Source organism: Balearica regulorum, chromosome 2 (assembly GCF_011004875.1).
Source record: "Balearica regulorum gibbericeps isolate bBalReg1 chromosome 2, bBalReg1.pri, whole genome shotgun sequence".
In the NCBI taxonomy this organism is placed as follows: domain Eukaryota; kingdom Metazoa; phylum Chordata; class Aves; order Gruiformes; family Gruidae; genus Balearica; species Balearica regulorum.
The window spans coordinates 94,358,936-94,377,217 of record NC_046185.1 but is presented as its reverse complement, the minus strand read 5'-3'; the positions used below and the strand labels follow the sequence as shown (position 1 = coordinate 94,377,217).

Here is an 18,282-nt window from a genome sequence, read left to right as displayed (position 1 = left end):
CCAGGCACTGTGGGCAGGGAGCTTGAGGAAGTCAAGGCTGAGAGGACAGCTCAAAACACATGTGCAGCTCCCTCAAGACACAAAGTTGCTTTTCCATCTGCCCTGTGCTAATTTTATTGCTATTAAAATCAATGAAAGAGGACAGACTGTGCATGATTTAGGTGCTGTGGACACTGCGGAATGCTGCTAAAGCAATGCTAAATTTAAGGCTCTTTTGTAAGAGCTATAGGCTTGAACCTAAGTCTCTCAAGGCCTGGCTGGGTGCTTTCACCTGTAGGTAATGTGTAAAAGATGGGTAAGGCCTACTTTTCCTGCTTCATCCCTCTCCCTGCCATTTCCTTCATTCCTATGTTAAAAGAAGAACAAGCTCTTTGAAGTTGTCTTGAAAAGTGAAGATAGGAACATGCCCTTGGGGGAATCCTGTGGACACCATCCCTCATTGGAGGGTGATCCTGTCTGCAGCCCTGTGTCAGCTCTAGAGAGGAATGAGACTGAAAGCATTTCTCTAAACTTAGCAATTCATGCCGGTGAGCTTTAGGCAGCTCCCTAAACAGCAGATAAATTTTAATCTCATCCTTCTGAGGTCTTTTTCTCCTGTACAAGTGCATGGGAAATTGAAAGTTGAGCAACAGCAGGAGGCACTTCAATCTTTTTGAGGTATAAATCTCTTAAATAAAATGAAAGGCAGTTTTATGCCACTTTTGGATGGTGAATCTACCATACGTAGACTCGTATACCACTGTCACTGTGGTTACAGATGCTTTTCCACTAGAATGTTTTAGAAGATCAGGGCCTAGAATTTATTTTGTTGTTTGTTTTTTTTTTTTTATTTTTCTATCTGGTTAAAAATTTGATAGCTCATTTATATCTACCACCACTTCCTCAGAACCATTGTTTTACTAACCTTTCCTAGTATCATCACCAGTATGGATCCAGTTCTCAGTATAAATTAAATTGAGGCTACAAAAATTATAAACTATAAGTATTTGAATACTTTGTTTTGTACCTGACAAATACGAAGTACCTGACATGCTGAGACCATTGCCTGCTCCTTTGAACAGTGTTGTCACTGCTATGTCTTGTCTCACTTGATCATATCTGTATGTTGTCTCTTGATTTACAGCCTTACAAGACACTGTAAAGCTTAATCCTTTTGACGTGGAAAGTCTTCTTGTCTTGTGTCTGTACAAAAGCTATCACTATGGGGAGCAGGCCTACGACTTGTGCTACCACAAGGCAAGTGTTAAAAAAGGAAGAAACAAAACCTGGGCTTGAGATGAATGCTCCACATAGTCCCTTTGAGAAATTCAGAGTTGTTCTGTGCTAAATGAAACCTAAACCATGCATATGTATTGACCATAAGGGATGATTTAAGCATGCACCTGAATAAATCCAGGAGGAATTAAAAATCACCTAAATCCTAAGAAGAGAAAAAAGTATGAGCACTGTCATCTGATAATGTCTGCTGGAATGCCAGTCCTCATTAAAAAAAAAAAAAAAAAAATTCCTTAACCAGAAATTCACTACTATTCAAGACCATTGCTAAGTAATAAATACCAAATTGGCTGGATTCCAGTAGGCTGCACTGCGGTGGATGAGACCAAAACATTCTGACATCCCTTCTGAAAAAAATGTAAAATAACTTACACCAATAATTAGTGTTTTTCACAGACATTGCCTGTGATACTTTGACTACCTAGTTTAACCAAAAACATTTCTACAAGAAAGCAGGAGAGATGCTATCAAGGAGGTTGAATATCCTGGTGATACCCTGGTCTAGACAAAAGCAGAGAGAGATTAAGGGTTGTGGAGGTGCAACGTAGATATCAACGAACTATCACCAGAGCACAGTATGAAACCTGTTTACTGAAGTAACATTATTTTATAGTTTATTTGAAACTTTTATTTTTTCACTGTAGATTAACTGTATGAATGTATTACCCAAGCCTTATGTCAGGAAAGGTGAGAAACTGCAGAAAAGCATTATAACAGATCTAGATGAGTAATTGTACATCAGATTTGGGGGGAGAAAAGGGGATAGTGGCAGACACTAAAGGTCAAAGCAACATGGACACATTTTGCTAGACTACAAAACTACAGCTTGAAAGAATGCCAACAGTTAAACTTTGTTAGGAGACAATGCGATTACCTATGACCTCCTAAAAGTGAATACAGAGAGAGATGGACAGGGGTCTGCCCTCCCTGAAATGAGAAGGACATTACTATCTTAAAGGAACATATCTCAAAGAATCATTTGAGGTGAATTTTGCCTTCACTGGGACAAAAGTGCCCTAGATGAAGAAAATCAGATCAAAAATCCTCCCTTAGCAAAAGGATATATTAAGTACACGGTAAAGTATTTTGTGGGAACACGTAGACCAAAACCATGTTGAATTACTTAGCAGTCTAATTGAGACCATCCTGAAAAAAACCTCTGCCCTTGACAGGTAAACCAGTCCTGCACAACAGCTAGCATGCAAAGCAAATTGCACACTGAGCAACCAAAAGGCAGCACATATATCCTGTGGTCTGGATGCTCACTGGGCCAAACTGGGATTGCTGAAGTACTGGAGTTGTAGGAGCTGCAGTCCAACACTGGTAAACCCAAGTCTTAAATTGTTTAACTGCTCTACATTTATGCTGCCCTGAGTTCAGCAGCTTGGTAGGAGTCATTAGATAGTTGGTACCTTTCTTACTGATGTTCATGTTAATAAAGTCAGGCAAAGATCTGTCCAAGTTCAGCTATGGTCACCATTTGGAAAGTGAGATATACGGACCTAGTTAAGGAACTAAGTCTTACCAGACATAGGGATGTAGTCCAAACATAAATGTTTCAGCAATCATGCCATCTTGAATAGTGACTACGCTCTGAGCTGTGTCAGCTCCACTGTTTTTGTGAAGAGAGTAAATTAAAATGGGTAACTGGTCCAGCTGATGGGTTTTCCTGGGTGGGTTATTTTTTAACTGGATCAGTTCTCAGATCTGGTTCACTGAATGTCCACAGAAATACTGGTGTTCGCGCAGCACAACGGGCTATGCAAAGGTGAACACAAACAAGCAGAGGTAGAGATTGCTGCCACTTACAACACATCAAGGCCCAGAGAATCCCATGCATGAGAAAAATGTTTACTAAGACAATTATTTGATATAAAGTTCACAATGCAGTCTTTTGCTTACTGGGACCATTAACAGTTTCACTATTGGCTGGCCCCTGTCAGCCAAAAAAATGTGTAGGGACTTAATATCTTCCCCTACCCTTCTGTCAACTTCAGTTATAACATACTAGTAGATGGACATTACTATTGCTTTATAACTCACTTCCTAGAGGAGCAAGCTAACAGCCCCATTTATAGCTACTCACAGAGATACTTTCTGTGATATGAGAGTAAAACATTTTAGCGATATAAACAGCCCAAGACAGAAAGCGTACCAAATCCCTCAGAGGCTATACAGAAAGTGAAACAAATCCCCCAGAGGCGATACGTTAATGCTTTAATGTCATAAGCTGACGTAACAAAGCACTGCTGCTGAAAGAAGCAATCCTACTGCCTGTCAGGCTCCCTTACAGCTCCCTCCTTGGCACCAACACGAGCACGCATTCACTTGTGTGATGAAAAGGATCAAGGGTTTGATCTGGGTCACAATTAACCTTTATTCATTTACTTACTTGGTTTTGCCTGGTTAATTGTAACTCAGATCAATTCCCTGAACCAGTTCAATGCTTGGCTATGAAAACAGCCATGTTAGCAGAAAAGAAAGCATGGGAGTGAACCAGGAGGGACTGAGGAAAATAGAAGGACTGCTCTTTTCAGTAGCAGTGTTTGCTTATGCTGGATTAAAGTTTAAACTGTGAAATGATGGCCCAAAATACTTTTTTTTTTTAAAGTGAAAGTACAAAAAGTAGGAGTGCAGTTCTTTGGCAAAAGAGTCTGATGAGCCCACAGCCAGCACCTGCATCATTTAATGGTTCAGGAAACTAAAAAGGACTCCAGCTTAGGAAGATTTCAATTCCTTTAATTAACAACAATTCTGTTGTTAGTTGATTCATATGTAAAATAAGACTCCTGTAACCACATCTCCTGACTGAACTCCTGCCAACAATGTTTCTTTCCCAGGTGCTCTTAGCGTGAAAAACCGATGCAACCCAACATACCACTTTAGATGCATTCAAATAGTACTTTCTCATTTCCTGCATTTCACAGATTATTTTTAAGTAGGTATCTTGCCAGTCCTGGCAAATAGGATATAATATGTAACCTTTCACAAATAATTGTAGGACTTAGAACAGCAGGATGAGAATGTACACATTCCACAGATTGTTAATAGGGGTTGCAAATTTACAACATATTTAAAAACATATAGGCCTTTCAAAAGCTGAATATATAGATTTGCTGGTTACCAGGTAAACCTCTACAAAATCTCTGAGGTTGTCTGGTATGTTATTTGCTAAAAAAAAAAAAAAAAAAAAAAAATTAAAAAAAATTACTTGTTACTGCACTTTTGTTTCTATTGTGGTTAAATATCTTAAGAATAATATTCCTACGCAATTTAAGTCAACACACTGAGCAATCTGCTGAAGAAAGAGTAGCAATTTCTGAACATCAACACACTAGTTACAGAGAGAACCCTCAAAACAAGATTACCAAATAGTTTATTTAAACATGTAACAGTGACTTGTAAGAGCAGCTTAGTGCTGGTGATAAGAAGCACTGAAGTTATTAGGACTACAGAGTATATAGCCTTCTCCTGTTTCTGAATACTGGAAGCAAATGGTGAATGACCAAAGTAAATAGGAATCTGCCCATGTTCTACCTAAGGAAAATTGTACTAGACCATGCACACAGACACCTCCTGTAGCTGTATTGTAAAGGGATCAGAAAGACCGTACAGTGAAGTACTGAGAGAAAATATTGCGAGACAGTAAAGCACACAGAGAGGAGGACTAAGCAATAAAAATACATTGTGACAGCTAACTTTATGGCATACTTGAGGCAAGTCCTTCAATAGTGCAAAGTGCCTAAATAGTTACAGTACGTTCCAGACATGAGGCTTAGCCCTTCAGATCCTCCTTTATGAAAATAGTTCAGTGAGGTAGACCTAAACTTGTGGTCCAGCTCCTGTGATCTTAATAAAAATAGTATGTGTTGTCCTACTGAATGCCAAGAGTTTTGGAAAGATTTGTAATTCAAGATAGAAGAGATAATCTGCAGCTAGATGGGGTAAATTAATTTGCATTCATGGTAAAAGAACAGCAATGATTTGGAGTAGCAAGGATGGTTTTGGATGGAACATTATTGCTGAGTCTGAGAAGACACTGGCTCAAAGCATGCACCAGTTGGTCAGTGGAGGTGATTAATGAGAATCGTGGACTAAGAACTTTGTATTTTAGATCTAAACTAAGGACAATGCTGCAAAAAGGCGATTCCTCCAGAATTACTGATTGCCTGAGAATGAACCAGCAATCCAGCCAAGAAAAGTGGAATAGAGCACTGTATAATTAGTTAGCTGCTGATTAGACTTGTGTTTATATTTCTCTGTTGATAAAAATCTCTGCTTAAGTAAATGGGTCCAAGTCTAATTTCTTCTTGGGTGTTAGGAATTGAGCATACCTTTCATGCTGAGGTAAGAACGTGGCCCACATAAACAGGGGTTTCCAAAACTAGGTGTACAAAGACATCAGAGATTAATGCCCTTTGTTAACATTGTAGTTTCCTACACTGTAGCAGCGAAACTATGAAAACCCCTCTCCCACATGTCTGAAATGGCTTGTCACCATCAGTGCAAAAAATGTGATAATATCATCACACAAGTAAGTCCTGCAGGATTTATTGGACTGATTTTCAAGGGGAAGGTGAACAAATCAACAAGATAACTTTCTGCTAAATATGTATTAAAGTTCCCTGTAGTGATAATACAGAGCCATTTGCCATGGAAATCAAATTCTGAATAATAAAGTACCCAACACATCTGCTTCCTGGATAAACAAGTTCTATCAAAGAGAGAACAGCTGCCTTGTCATGGTAAAGGATGACAAATATTCAATTCCTTAATACTGATTTCAGTTCAGTGACATTAAAGAAAGCATATTTCAGAAAATCTATGGGAAAAACTGGCAAACACTTGACATAAAGACTGCAGAAATTTTTGCAAAGATGCAAGAATTATCATTACAGCAAAAAAAAGATGATTGTGGTGGTCAGATTGTAGAATATTTTGCAATCCTGAAGAAACTGGAGTTGCAGATGACACAGCAATAACCTTGATGTAACAGAATCAGCTCCCATGATGTCAGCACCATTCCTCCCTTCCACCGTGAAGTTATGCAAAACACTGTTTGTTCAGCAAAGAACCTGCATTTATGCTGAAACACATAGCACATAGATATACATTACAATAGCCAAACCACTCATTCTGCAACCAAAACATCAGGAACCAGTGGTCTGAAAACTTAACGCCCAATTTTGCGTTTCATAATAATGGCACAATAGTTTCTCTAGTGTACACATAGCTTAATAGTTATTATGACAGGACATACACATGGTAAAATGCACTTATGCGCATATACAAAGGGCCAGAACAAAAGTGTGTAACATTCAGCCACACTTGAATCCCATCCTGTGAGGTATGTGACTTTGCCGCCCCAAGATCCCACTTCCACGAGTAAGAATACATTGCAAAGAAGAAACGGTTAAAACCATGCAAAGAAAAAAGAGTAATATCATGTATGTAAGGAAAAGGTAACAACACCAATAGAATAGAAAGATGCTTATGTGACATGCTATTCACAACATGCTTCTTTAATATTCTAGCTCACCTGAGCAGTCAGATGAATGCTAAGGCGCTAAGCAGTTGAAAGGAAGACAAGAGAAGAAAAAAGAGAGAAGAAAAAAGGAAGGAGGATATCTGGAGATACAGGTTTCTAGAGACAGATACATATAGCAAATTGACTCTCGTAGACACAATACATGGATTGTGATACGTATCTTAGAGAGGTGATGAGAAAAAGAAGTCGCTGCGGTTACTATTTCTACTATGCATACTGCTGGTGTCTGTGTTGAATTCCTGTAGCATATAATCCATCTTTGACTGAACCCAGAGATGCCTTTTTGCTGTCTTCAGGTAGAATTGCAAAATATTCATTCATTCTCAGAAGTTCCAGTGTGACTTTATTAAAAAGGCAGGCCTATTTAAACTGATATACATTCAATAGAAAGAAATTAAGAAGATTAAAATATAAGATGTTTAATCTCAGATATTAAACAGCAAAAACTTTCTGCAAGTGGTATTGGGTGAGAAGGAAGCTCCCAAATAAAGTATAGCTGCATAGAGGCAACAGAAAATATACTGCAAGAGACTATCTTGCCTTGGAATTGAAGTGGGTTAGCTGGGTCTAATGGGTCTCTCTCAGTACTGTTAGTTATCTTCAACTAAGCAAATATATAAAGGCTCTTATGTTTTCAAGAGGGTAATAATTTAAAGGCAAAGAGAATTCAGAAGTGCTTTTTTTTTTTTTTTCCTCCTCATGTAGCTTCTACACAGGAGCACAAAATGTAAAGCTGTACTACTCTGAACTAAAGGAAAGAATATGAGACTTTTACACAAGGATAAAAATGCAGTCAGGAAAAATCCTTCATCTTACCATTAACAATAAAATGCTAGAGAGGGCATTGTCATTAGGGACTTGTTTGTCAAACAATAAATCTAAGCAACTTACCAAATGAGTTCTCTAGGGAGTCTTCTCTAGATTCATTACATTAGTGCTAACAATAGTACTACAGTAAACTTTCAATTGATGTTCATTACATTACATTTCTGTAATGATTTTTTCTAGCCTTTTCAGACTACAAGACTAAAACTGTTGTGTGCATAAGCTTTCAGTAAAAACAGTGTAATTATTTCACAAAACAAATGCTAGCAGTTTAGACCCAAATTCTCTTTCTTATTCACAGAAAGCCTCATTCCTATCTGTCAGAGCAAAATTTAGCCCATAGTTTGGTTTTATGCATGCAAAATACTGTCTCTAACAAAGTTCTTACTTAAAAGGCATGAGTTTTGCTTGATTAGGGCTAAGTAAGGATATAGATCAACAATAGCATTTACTACAACACCTTTGGGAAGGTGTTTTCAAAGTCTTCTAGAAACGTGAATTTTCACCTCACAGCCCCCTGTAGCAGAGAAGGTTGTTGCCACTGAGACACTAAAACACAAATAAATACCTATTTTAAGTAGGTCAGCTAGAGTTGCAAACCAGTAAAGGTTGTGTCTGAAGTTGAGAAACACTAGGTTTTTGGATCTGTAATCACAAGTAAAATTCAAGGTGTATCAAGTTCAAAGAACAACACTCGTACTTGAAATCCAAGGCAAAAGTGTGATTGGACTGGGGTCATACATCACAACCTTGACAGCATGATGAAAAAAAAGTGCCATCCTAATTCCTAGTCTCTATCAGTTGTCTACACTTTTGGAAAACTATAACCATTTAAGAAAGGAGAACCCCACAGTTCATTAACAGCTTTCAAATGTTTATCCTTGAGAGGGAACTCAGTGTCTTAATTGCATTTACTTTTGGGAAGAGGAAAAAAAAGAAAAAAACAGGACTAAAAGGTGATTTTATTAGATGTATGTTGAAAGGAGACTGACAGAGCTGGGTATTCGAGTTGTGATGATCATCCCAGCACCCAACCAAACACAAAAACGTCTTTCATAGAGCAGATAATGTCAGCAAGGAAAAAATTAAATATATCATCAGGACCTGAAGCTGAAAGAGCAAAAGCTTAGCTATAAATAGCAACATCTTTTAAGTTAGATGGGGCAGACGCTAGCGTTTATCCCACCTCTGCCCGGTGCCAACCCCGAGGTAGAGACATGAGGCTGTTCAGCAGGTGTGGAAAAACACCACCTCAGTCAGGTGACTCGTGTGGAAAAACAAGGACGCAAACAATTTTAAGAGGTACCTAGCATGCAAAAATAGAAAGATAATGCAAGTAATGGCCCTGAATAATAACGTGATATATGCTACAAGGCGCTTTTGGGGGGCTGAGACAAGTCCATTGACTTTTGCCCATGGAGGGCTTCTGGTTTTACATCCCTTCGTTTTCCACAGACCGCTCTAGCGACTTTGGCTGCCAGTCAGGTTTCACACGGAAGCCTGCTTCGGTTCTGCGCCCGCAATGCATTTTCTAGGGTACGGCTGCAGAGCCCTGCCACACCGCTGGGCGCGCTGCCCGCCCGGCCTCTCCGCCGGCGCAGGCCCGCAACGCCGCCGCGGGGCCCCCCACCAAGCCCGCCCTAAGCCCCACCGCTGCCCCCCAGCGGCTTCCGGCGAAGCCGCAGCCTAGCCTCCCCACGGCGCTGGAGGCGGTGCCCTCCCCGGGGAAGGAGTGGGCGGTTTCTATCCCCTCAGCCGAGGGTGTGGCGGCGACTCCGGCGGGGCGGAGTTTGCCGTCTCCTGCTCCTGCCCTGACTCCCCCCCTGTTATGGCAGCCCGAGCCCTGACCTTGGTCCGGAGGGTGTGCTGGCGGGCGCTCCGGGAAACAAGGTGAGCTCCGATCGTCCGCGCACCGTCCTGTGGCCGCGGGCTCTGGTGCCGTCCTGCCCCGGGGACGGACTGCTCTGCGAGCCGCTGCCTCCCTGTCTCGCTCCCGGGATGAGTGGCCGGCAGCGGGCCCTGAGCGGCCTTCCCCCTCCTCCCGCCGCCCTGCTCCTCCAGGGCTGCCCGGTGGAGCCCCCTCACAGAGGTCGGGGGAGCAGGGGGAGGCTGGGGGCAGGCAGCGGTGGGGCCGGGGGTGTGAGTGCCGTGGGACGGCAGGAGGACCGGCCGTTGCCTCAGGCCGGCGCAGCCCTATCTGTCTCCTGCCGGGGTCTGGTGTGGAAACCAGGTGCCCTCCTACCTGTGCCGCTTGCTGAACTGGGTTAGCTTTCTCTGTATGGCCCATAGGTACGTGGGTAATGCGTAGGGCGAGGCATTGCTTTCACCCTAAGACGAGGGAGATCACTTTCCGCTTAGGAGAGGGACCCTTCCAGCCGTACCGTTCGCTTTTTTAGTGATTGAACACACAGGGGTAGAGGGAAACTTGTGTTTGATGCCTTCCTCAGTCAGGGCCTACACCCTCATGTTTCTGTCTCCTGAGGCAAATGTTTAAACACCAAATAAATTGTTGGTTAGGCTGGGAGTAAGGCATCTGAAACCGTACTGAAATATGGAGAAGAATGTGTGATTCTGTTTTTTCTTCATTTTTTTTTCCTCCTCATCAGTCCCACAAAAACAAGCTTAATTGCGTGTCCAGCTAGTTAAGGCTTCTTGCTAAGAGTATTCTGCCTTTTCAAATAGTGATACAATATCTCCTGTGGTGTGCCTTTATTACATACTGCTTTTAAGCTGTTTCCAAATGTTGTGTGCAGTAGTGTGCACTGTGCATCTTCAGCGTTAGTTGGGCTGTGGGAAGCAGAAAGGATGGCTTGACTTGCAAATAGAATTGCGGGATTGACATTTTCATTGAAAATGGTTAAATTGGAAATTCCATGGTAAAATTGCTCGTGTATGAATAAGAATCCATTTGTATGTCCATTTGAGGAATTTCTTCTTCCTATCGAAAATAGCTTAATAAATACTCCAACAAAAGTAAGCATTTGGTGTGTTGCATATACTTGGTAAGCAAGTTCTTAAGTAGAATAGTGAAACGGTCATCATCATACCAGTAGATTAAAGACCTGTAATACTCTGACTGTTAACCATATGCAAATTCAACTGTTATAATGCACACTTTCATAACTAAAATGCTTTCGCTCAAGTATCCAAGTATCTCCATTAGGTATGAGTGCATCTTGACCAGAAAACCATAGTAATTTATGCATTAAATTGTAATATTTTTCTCTGAAAGCTTTGTGAGAAATTATTTGAAGTATGTACGTGAACATCTTAAGATACAGGGAGAAACAAAGAGAACGCGAATTTTGTGATCAGCATGACTTCTACCCTCCTTTCAAAAATACAGCTCTCTAGGCAAACTGTCTACAGATAAATAGTGTTAATTTAATATAGCTAAGCTGTTAGAATGAGAGGGACGGAAAGCTATTCTAAATTGGAAAACATGTAAAAGACTTGCCTGCTGGACATGATTAGGCTAGTGGAGTCAGATGTATTTGAAACCGCAAGATTCTGTATGTGATATAAGGTCATAAATAAATATTAATAATGGGTTAATGTTTTTAGTATATAATTAGATACAATACAGGAAAATAGTGCAATTTTTCCAATGGTGGAACACCAGACACGTGGGCTTTATTTTCTATATCAGCAGTATACTAGCAGAATTATATCAAAGACTGGCAGCCTTGCTGCACCAGTGAATTTAGGAAGCTTTTTTTTTCAGTCTAAACTAAAAAAAAAAAAAAAAGAGGCATATCCTTGGAGCACTGTGAGAGGAAGGCTCATAAAAATATAAGGACAAAATGCAAGAATTCCTCTTACTTTGTTGTTTTAGGTTTTGTTTTGATTTTTTTTTTGTTTGCTGTTTTTTTTTCCTAAGCAGGACATTCCTAATCCTTTCAGACATGGATTTGCGACTTCACGGGCACTTCTCCCATGTGTGCACTTCTTGTCCTACCCTGTCACAATATGTAATTTTTCCAAGTTTGAATTTGTCTGAGGAGGAACAACACTGACACAAATGCGCATTCAGAAGAGGGGGCTGTAGCCATTCAACAGTCTTTGCATTTAGCTGTTTGAGATTGGAGGCCCCACAACTGCGCTGCTATGAGGCAGGCCGTATCTGTGTTTGCAGCAGGTCAGTCCCCTGGGAGCAGAATGTTTGCTGCTGGGAAACCTAGATTTACGCTGTCTTTGTTTTGGGTGTTTCTTTCAGCCTGGTTGTAGAATGATCCCAGCACCAAATGCCTGTCAGCGGCTGGAGGACATCTTCCGATTTTATGTAATCTAGAAGGGATCTAACTCCTCTGTGCCAAGACAGCTCTGCAGCACAAACCAGAGGAATGGAGTTCGCATCAACTTAGAGACTTGCTCGAAAAGCACTCTCCTGTTCCAAACTAAGACAGTAGCATAGTAGCACCGTAGCTTCCTAGTTGGTACCGTTATCTCAGCAACTTTAAAGAAGGTCAGATCTTGCCAAAGATCAGCTTTTCCACGAGCTACTCTTTTATTTCTCAGCAGCTCTGATGAGTCTTTTTCAGAGGAGTGCTGTTAAATGCTGGTCTTTAAAGTGGAATGAAAACGGTTAATTTTCTCTTAAGCTGTGGCCTTGTTGGTCTTTGCCTGTGCCTGGAATACTTCCTGCTTACAGTAAATCTGTCTTTGCTGCCTCCCAAGCTGAAAAGCAGATACTGTAGTAGTCTTAAGGGTTCGAGCTCACTTCCATCCTAGCTCTTGAGCAGTGTCCCAAATCTCTTCTGGGCTTCCCTGCATCATCTGCATGTTTACAGCCCACCCACATGGCAAGAGCTCAGGTGCTGTTAAGTCCCAGCACAATGTGCAGCAGTCCTTCTTCAGTCTCTGCAGCCCTTCTCTGTTTCTGTCTGGGAATTAATTGAACCTGCTCCCTGAATTGCTTATCCTTTACTTGGTAGTGCAGCTGCATTCTTTGGTCATTATGTCAAGGGCCCCTTGATAAATTTATGGCAAAGCAGGACATCATAACCCTTGCATCTCCTCCTTTTCCTGCTTCTAACTGCAGACCTTATGGCTCTTTTTTGCCTTCCCTCCCACTAAGCCAGTCAGATGTAAGGTCCTGGGAGAAGGCCAGGGTGTTTGTCTTTGCCCTGGAACTGTGTGTGTTATGAGGAAACTCCTCCATTGAGGGTGGAGGAAGAATGATCTCTTGCAGCTGAGAGATTATTTCTGGCTTCATCGAATGGCTGTGCTCTGGGGCCTCTTTCAGTGAGAACAGGCTCAGTATTCCAGGTCATTCCCTGAAGATACTTCTTTATTGCTGCTAATGGTCTGTAAACTGTGTCGTGGGGTTTTGTTTGCTTGTTTTTAATATGTGAGGAGGATGGAAATACAGTCTTCCACTGCTACATATATGCAATAAAGTTTCCTGCACTTGAAGATAATTGCAGATGTCAGCACATGCAGAGTGCACGTAAGCCTTGTCGAAAACCTCTTTAAGGCTACTATCATCCTTGAGATGACCAGTAAGTTTGGTGGTATCCTTTCTTCTGTCCTGTTTCTTTTTCCCAGGTTTGGCCACAAGGAGCTCATCAGCCTCAGGAGGAGTCTGCCTTGTATACCTGTAGTGGGAAATGTCTAGTCCTTTCTGTCAATCCTATTCAGATAGCTGTGGTTGGATACAGACATGCAAGTTTTAGTAGCTTTGTTCTGATAATCTTACGCTGGCTGAGCAAAAGGGACACTATTGTCTCAGCACTTCTCACACTTCCCTACTGCCAGGCCCTATTTCTGTATTGCAGCAGCTGCTTTCCTTCTCTTTCCTACTGTCCACTGTCACCCCCAATCCAATCCCCTTTTACAAGGAGGACTGGATTTTTGTAGTGTTGCTCTCAAGTATTATGCTAAAAAACTTGTTTGCTAACACTCCTGAGTCTTCTGTGGGTCTATACCAAAACCTCTAGTGCTGGCAGTAGAAGCTGCTTTTATGCCTGAAACTTTTGCCCAGATGTTAGGTCTTGCCTGAGGTGGATATGGTTTCTTTACTGATCTCAACATGGCATAGGCAGCAGGTGTCCTGCAACCTCCTGAAACATCTGCCCACCAACTTTCCCACCCACTAGCAGGTGGGTGGGAATGCATCTTGGCACATTGACATAGGAAATGTGTCCATGTGCAAGGCTGTGTTTTATCCACAGATCCTACCCCAGGGAGGCCCTGTGGAGTATGCTTTTTACTCCCTGTTGCTGTCTTACATGGGGTCTTGTGTTTTGGTTTCCCAGTCTCTTAAGTCATGCCTCTTGGTGCTGTATCTCAGGCTGTACTAGCTTGCCTTGCTCAGCTGTTTGCTATATCCTATCAGCCAGCCAACATTTTTTTCTGTGACAGATTTGTTTATCATCTCTCCTTGGCTTATACTAGATTCTGTACATCTTGAGTACTCTGCTTCTCCTCCTCTAGGTAACTGCTTATCTTTTCAAACTTCCCTTTAGTAGGTCAGGCCTCTAGTTCTAGTTGATGTTCGTGAGACAAATTGTCTTGCCCAACCTTTGACTAACTGTGGACCACAGATCCTTGCCTGACCACCAGAAAAGCAAGCAGAGCACATAACTACCTTGATTTTAAACAACATCTCTTATTTCCTCCCCCCCCCCCCCAAGCTTAGTCTTTTCTGTCATGGTGCAGGTCAATAAAAAGTTTAGAGAGCTCGTCATAGTTCCCTTACCTTTTAAGTAGTAATAATTTTGTTTTTATCTCTATTTAAAAAAAAAAAAAAGGCAAACAAAACTTTCTTTCCTTTCTTGAAACCTTCCCCAATTTGACTTTTGCAGTAACTTTTTGCAAAATACTAGTAAAATCAGCTTCCCCTAACATTGTGACTGTAAGGTAACTTTCAGAGTCTTGCAGAAAAAGGGTCTTCATACCACCGATGAATCTTGAATTGCTCTTTAAGGGTTAGGATTCTGAAACATAGCCATTAGGGTAAACTCTGTCTTTTGAATGTTGAGCCTAACTAGTCAATGGAAAATGAACAATTTAATCTGTTAATGGGAAGCTTTTTCTGCAAATACTAATATTAATTGCACGAGTTATGATATCTTGTTTGCACATGCTGGTTTGCTGATACGACTTAAAAGACAAAAGGTAATGGTGAAATGATTGAACAGTTGTCAAGAAAACTATCTTAATAGATGTATGTCTTTATTTAAGCACCCTCTTAAACTATTTTGAACAGAAATACATAGTGCAGTTAAAATCAACATAACAAAATCTGGAGCAGCAAGCTCACTAACTTTGTAGTTGAGCTGGATTTGACAGTTCACAGCTAATATCAAGCCAAGGTGTCTGGAAGTCTTGAAGATGGATTGGCTTGGAACACAGCTTTCTGTTGTAGTTAATTTGCTTTGAAGCAGCTGTTCATTGAAGTCAGCCTGACCTTGGCAGCTTTGTCTAAGTCAGTGATCACTAGGTGGTTCTGTAGCAGCTTTGCTGCCGAGTTCAAAAGAATCTGATAATGTGAATGCAGATAAAGTGGTAGTTAACTACACTTTTTGTCGTTGAATTTTTCTAGGCTTGAACAGCCGTTCTCTCCAAAGTGGGCTCTCAAGTAGCTCCCACTTGACATGAGAAATCACAGTTTCTTTCTGCCTTGCTTTTTAAGATTTCTTTCCCCATCAGAAGTTAATTACGATTTTCTCAAGGAGAATGCAAACTCATTTTCAGACGTTTGGGGTGTGGTTTTTTGGTTTTGGTTGTGGTTTTTTTTTAAAATTTAATATGGTGCTAGGAGTTAATTTTGAGCTTTTGCTAGGGTAGAAAATACTGTCTTTGAATAGTGTTGCTCTAACAAGCTACTTGTTTTTCTCTTCCCTTGTACTTTTCCCTCTGTGCAAATTAGTTCTGTCAGCAACTGCAATCTAGTGAAGAGAGCAAGCCAGCGAAACTTCATTCTTGCATCGCAGTCCTCATTAGGATGGAATTTAGTTTATTTCTAGCAAAATTTTTGGAACATTGGAGGTATGAAGAAATGAAAAACACTTGAATGTCAGGAATTCAAAATTCATCGTGCAAAACATGACATTCTACCTGGGCTTGAGATGCTGGTTTAATTCACTGTAATGATCCTTGTTTACAAATAACCTCCATTTATAGCAATGCCAAAGTAGACCCCAGAGGTTTCACTGGTGGTTATCCTTGTTAGAGTGAACACACACAGAAGACTGAACCAGTTATGTGAGTCTCCTTTTTTCCACTTTGTTGTATTCAGCATAAGAATATTTGTGATTTTTTTCCTATTTCCTGACTGTTCTATTTTAAAAGAATAATTTAAATGTTGATCAATGTGAAATAATCTAAAACTATTATATATTGATATTCATTTCAGATTGGATGTTTCTTCATTATTCTGATGTAGTAAATGATTGAGCCTTTCTATTGTGATGAGCCCACTGATTACAACGAGCATTTTTCAGGTTCCCTGGAAGTTCGTTATAATAAAATTTAGACTGTAATCAGTAAACTCCAGCAAAAACTGAGCTAAGATTTTAAAGGTCGTGTTAAACTGTCCTTTATTTCACAGAGAAATGGAACCATTGCCGAGTAATTCAGTACTAGATGCTCCACCAGAAAAGAGGAAGCAAAAGCTTTCTTGGAATTGATTCTCGTTAAGACTTCTTTCTTCCTTCAAAACTCAGGCTTTAAGTCACTGAATAAGTGGTGCTATTTGTTTGGCTTTGGAGAGGTCTGGCAGTGATTAACTTGATAATTTGCCAACATCCTGGTTTTTAAATTATCTTGGTGGTAGTATTTTATCACTGAAAGCAATATCTAAGAAAATATATTAAAGGAAAAAATCACTCTTACAATTGTGAGAATAGTATTTTATCAGTTAGTGCTTTTAACATGAGCAATGTTAACTAATGCAGGTTAGTCAGCCATGGAGGGGAGACTATAAGCATTATTGGTGAGCTAATAACTTCGTTATTTTATTCATAAGCTACTGATTTTTCAGGTTGATCTAAATATGTACAGAAAGGATAACAGCACTAAATAGCAGTAAATTCAGTAGGTTGACAGATTTTACTTGTGCTGAAATCCAGAGAAAACTTGTATAATGTTTTGTTATATTATTGTTTTGTCTGTATGAAAGCTACATTTTTTTTCCTGATAATGTGGAGTACTTCAGGTGGAAACTTCTGTGATCCAGTCAGTGAATGAAGTCTATTTTAATTGAAGATTAAATAGAAATTATCACTGCTTGTTTAGAAACAAGTAAACACAACTTTGCCCTCAGTGCTATCTGACCACATAGTTCATAGTAGGTTTTTGACTGTGTTAGTGCAAAACCACAGTTAAACCCAAACAAATTTAAAAAAACCCACCCTGAAAAACTTCCTCCTATCTGAATATGGTAGAGGCCTTTTAACCTGCTTACAGGAGTGTTGTCTTCTGTTGGCATCTGACTCCTCAGAGGGAAAGGGTTTTTTTCTCTTCTCTCTTCTTTCCTTTCCTCCTGCTTTTTTTTTTCTTTTTCCCCAGTAATCTTATTGCTCTGCCAAAAATAAGGTTAGGTTGAAGAAGGAAGCCATACAAAAAGTTGTTCCTTGTGGATCCTGATGTAATTCTTGATATTTCACATATTTTGTCCATAGCTAGAGTACCTTATAGATGAACCTTGTTCCTTGTGGCAGAGAGCATGCACACCTGTCTTTCATCCCAGCCTGGTCTGTGATTGTCTGAGCCATGGCAGGGGGGGAACTTTGCTTTTAGCATGTGTTATGGTTTCAAGGAGCTCATAGTGTACTTTGGTCTGTGAAAGATCTTTACTAATTTAGGCAGTCAGTAGTTCGGGGGATTTTTTTTTTTCTGTCGTGATCCTGCAGATTGATCTTTGAGTGGACTTCCTGGCTACAAAGACTGGATGTGTACATTCATCTCAGTTCTGGTTTTGTCCTTGAGTGTAGATTGACTTACAGAGTGACCCTGCCAGCTGAGAATTTAAACAGTTACAGTTCAATAGTAAATGTAATTTTCCTATTTTCTGAGTGTCCTAGAACAGATCATTCCAATTGCTCCCCTGAAACAGACTCTGAAGGCTTTCACATGAAGGCTAGAAGAGCTATAGCGTCAAAGTCTACTTTAGAGATGGACTGTTAATGTTAGTGGGCTGCTTGTGTACTGCTTCAATATAGCTAGCAGGTTAAATGTGTATGTTTTTCACAAAAACACAAACTGGTTGAGGTAGGAAGGAATGTCTGCAGGTCATCTGGTCCAACCTCCTTGCTGAAGCAGGGCCACCTAGAGCTGGTTGCCCAGGACCATGTCTGGACAACTTTATAATATCTCTAAGGATGGAGACTCTACTAGCTCCCTGGGCAACCTGTGCCAGTGCTCCATCACCCTCACAGTAAGAAAGTGTTTCCTCATGTTCAGGAGGAACGTCCTGTGTTTCAGATTGTGCCCATTGCCTCTGATCCTGTCACTGGGCACCACTGGAAAGACCCCTGCCTTTGGATATTTGTATGCATTAATAAGATACCTCTGTGCCTGTGCTTCTCTAGGTTGAACAGTCCCAGCTCTCTCAGCCTCTCTTCGTATGTAAGATGTTCCAGTCCTCTAATCATCTTCGTGGCCCTTTGCTGGACTCTTTCCAGTATGTC

The 18,282-nt window shown here is 40.7% G+C and overlaps 1 protein-coding gene across 1 annotated transcript in view; it reads left to right on the top strand.

Moving 5' to 3' along the window:
- The first annotated feature begins 9,381 nt into the window (after window positions 1-9,381).
- Window positions 9,382-18,282, top strand: part of ECI2 (enoyl-CoA delta isomerase 2) — a 34,076-nt gene continuing 25,175 nt past the window's right edge. The window contains exon 1 of the mRNA XM_075744963.1: window positions 9,382-9,538. Within this exon, the coding sequence (XP_075601078.1) occupies window positions 9,477-9,538 (62 nt within the window). The 5' untranslated portion in view covers window positions 9,382-9,476. The remainder of the gene's footprint in view (window positions 9,539-18,282) is intronic.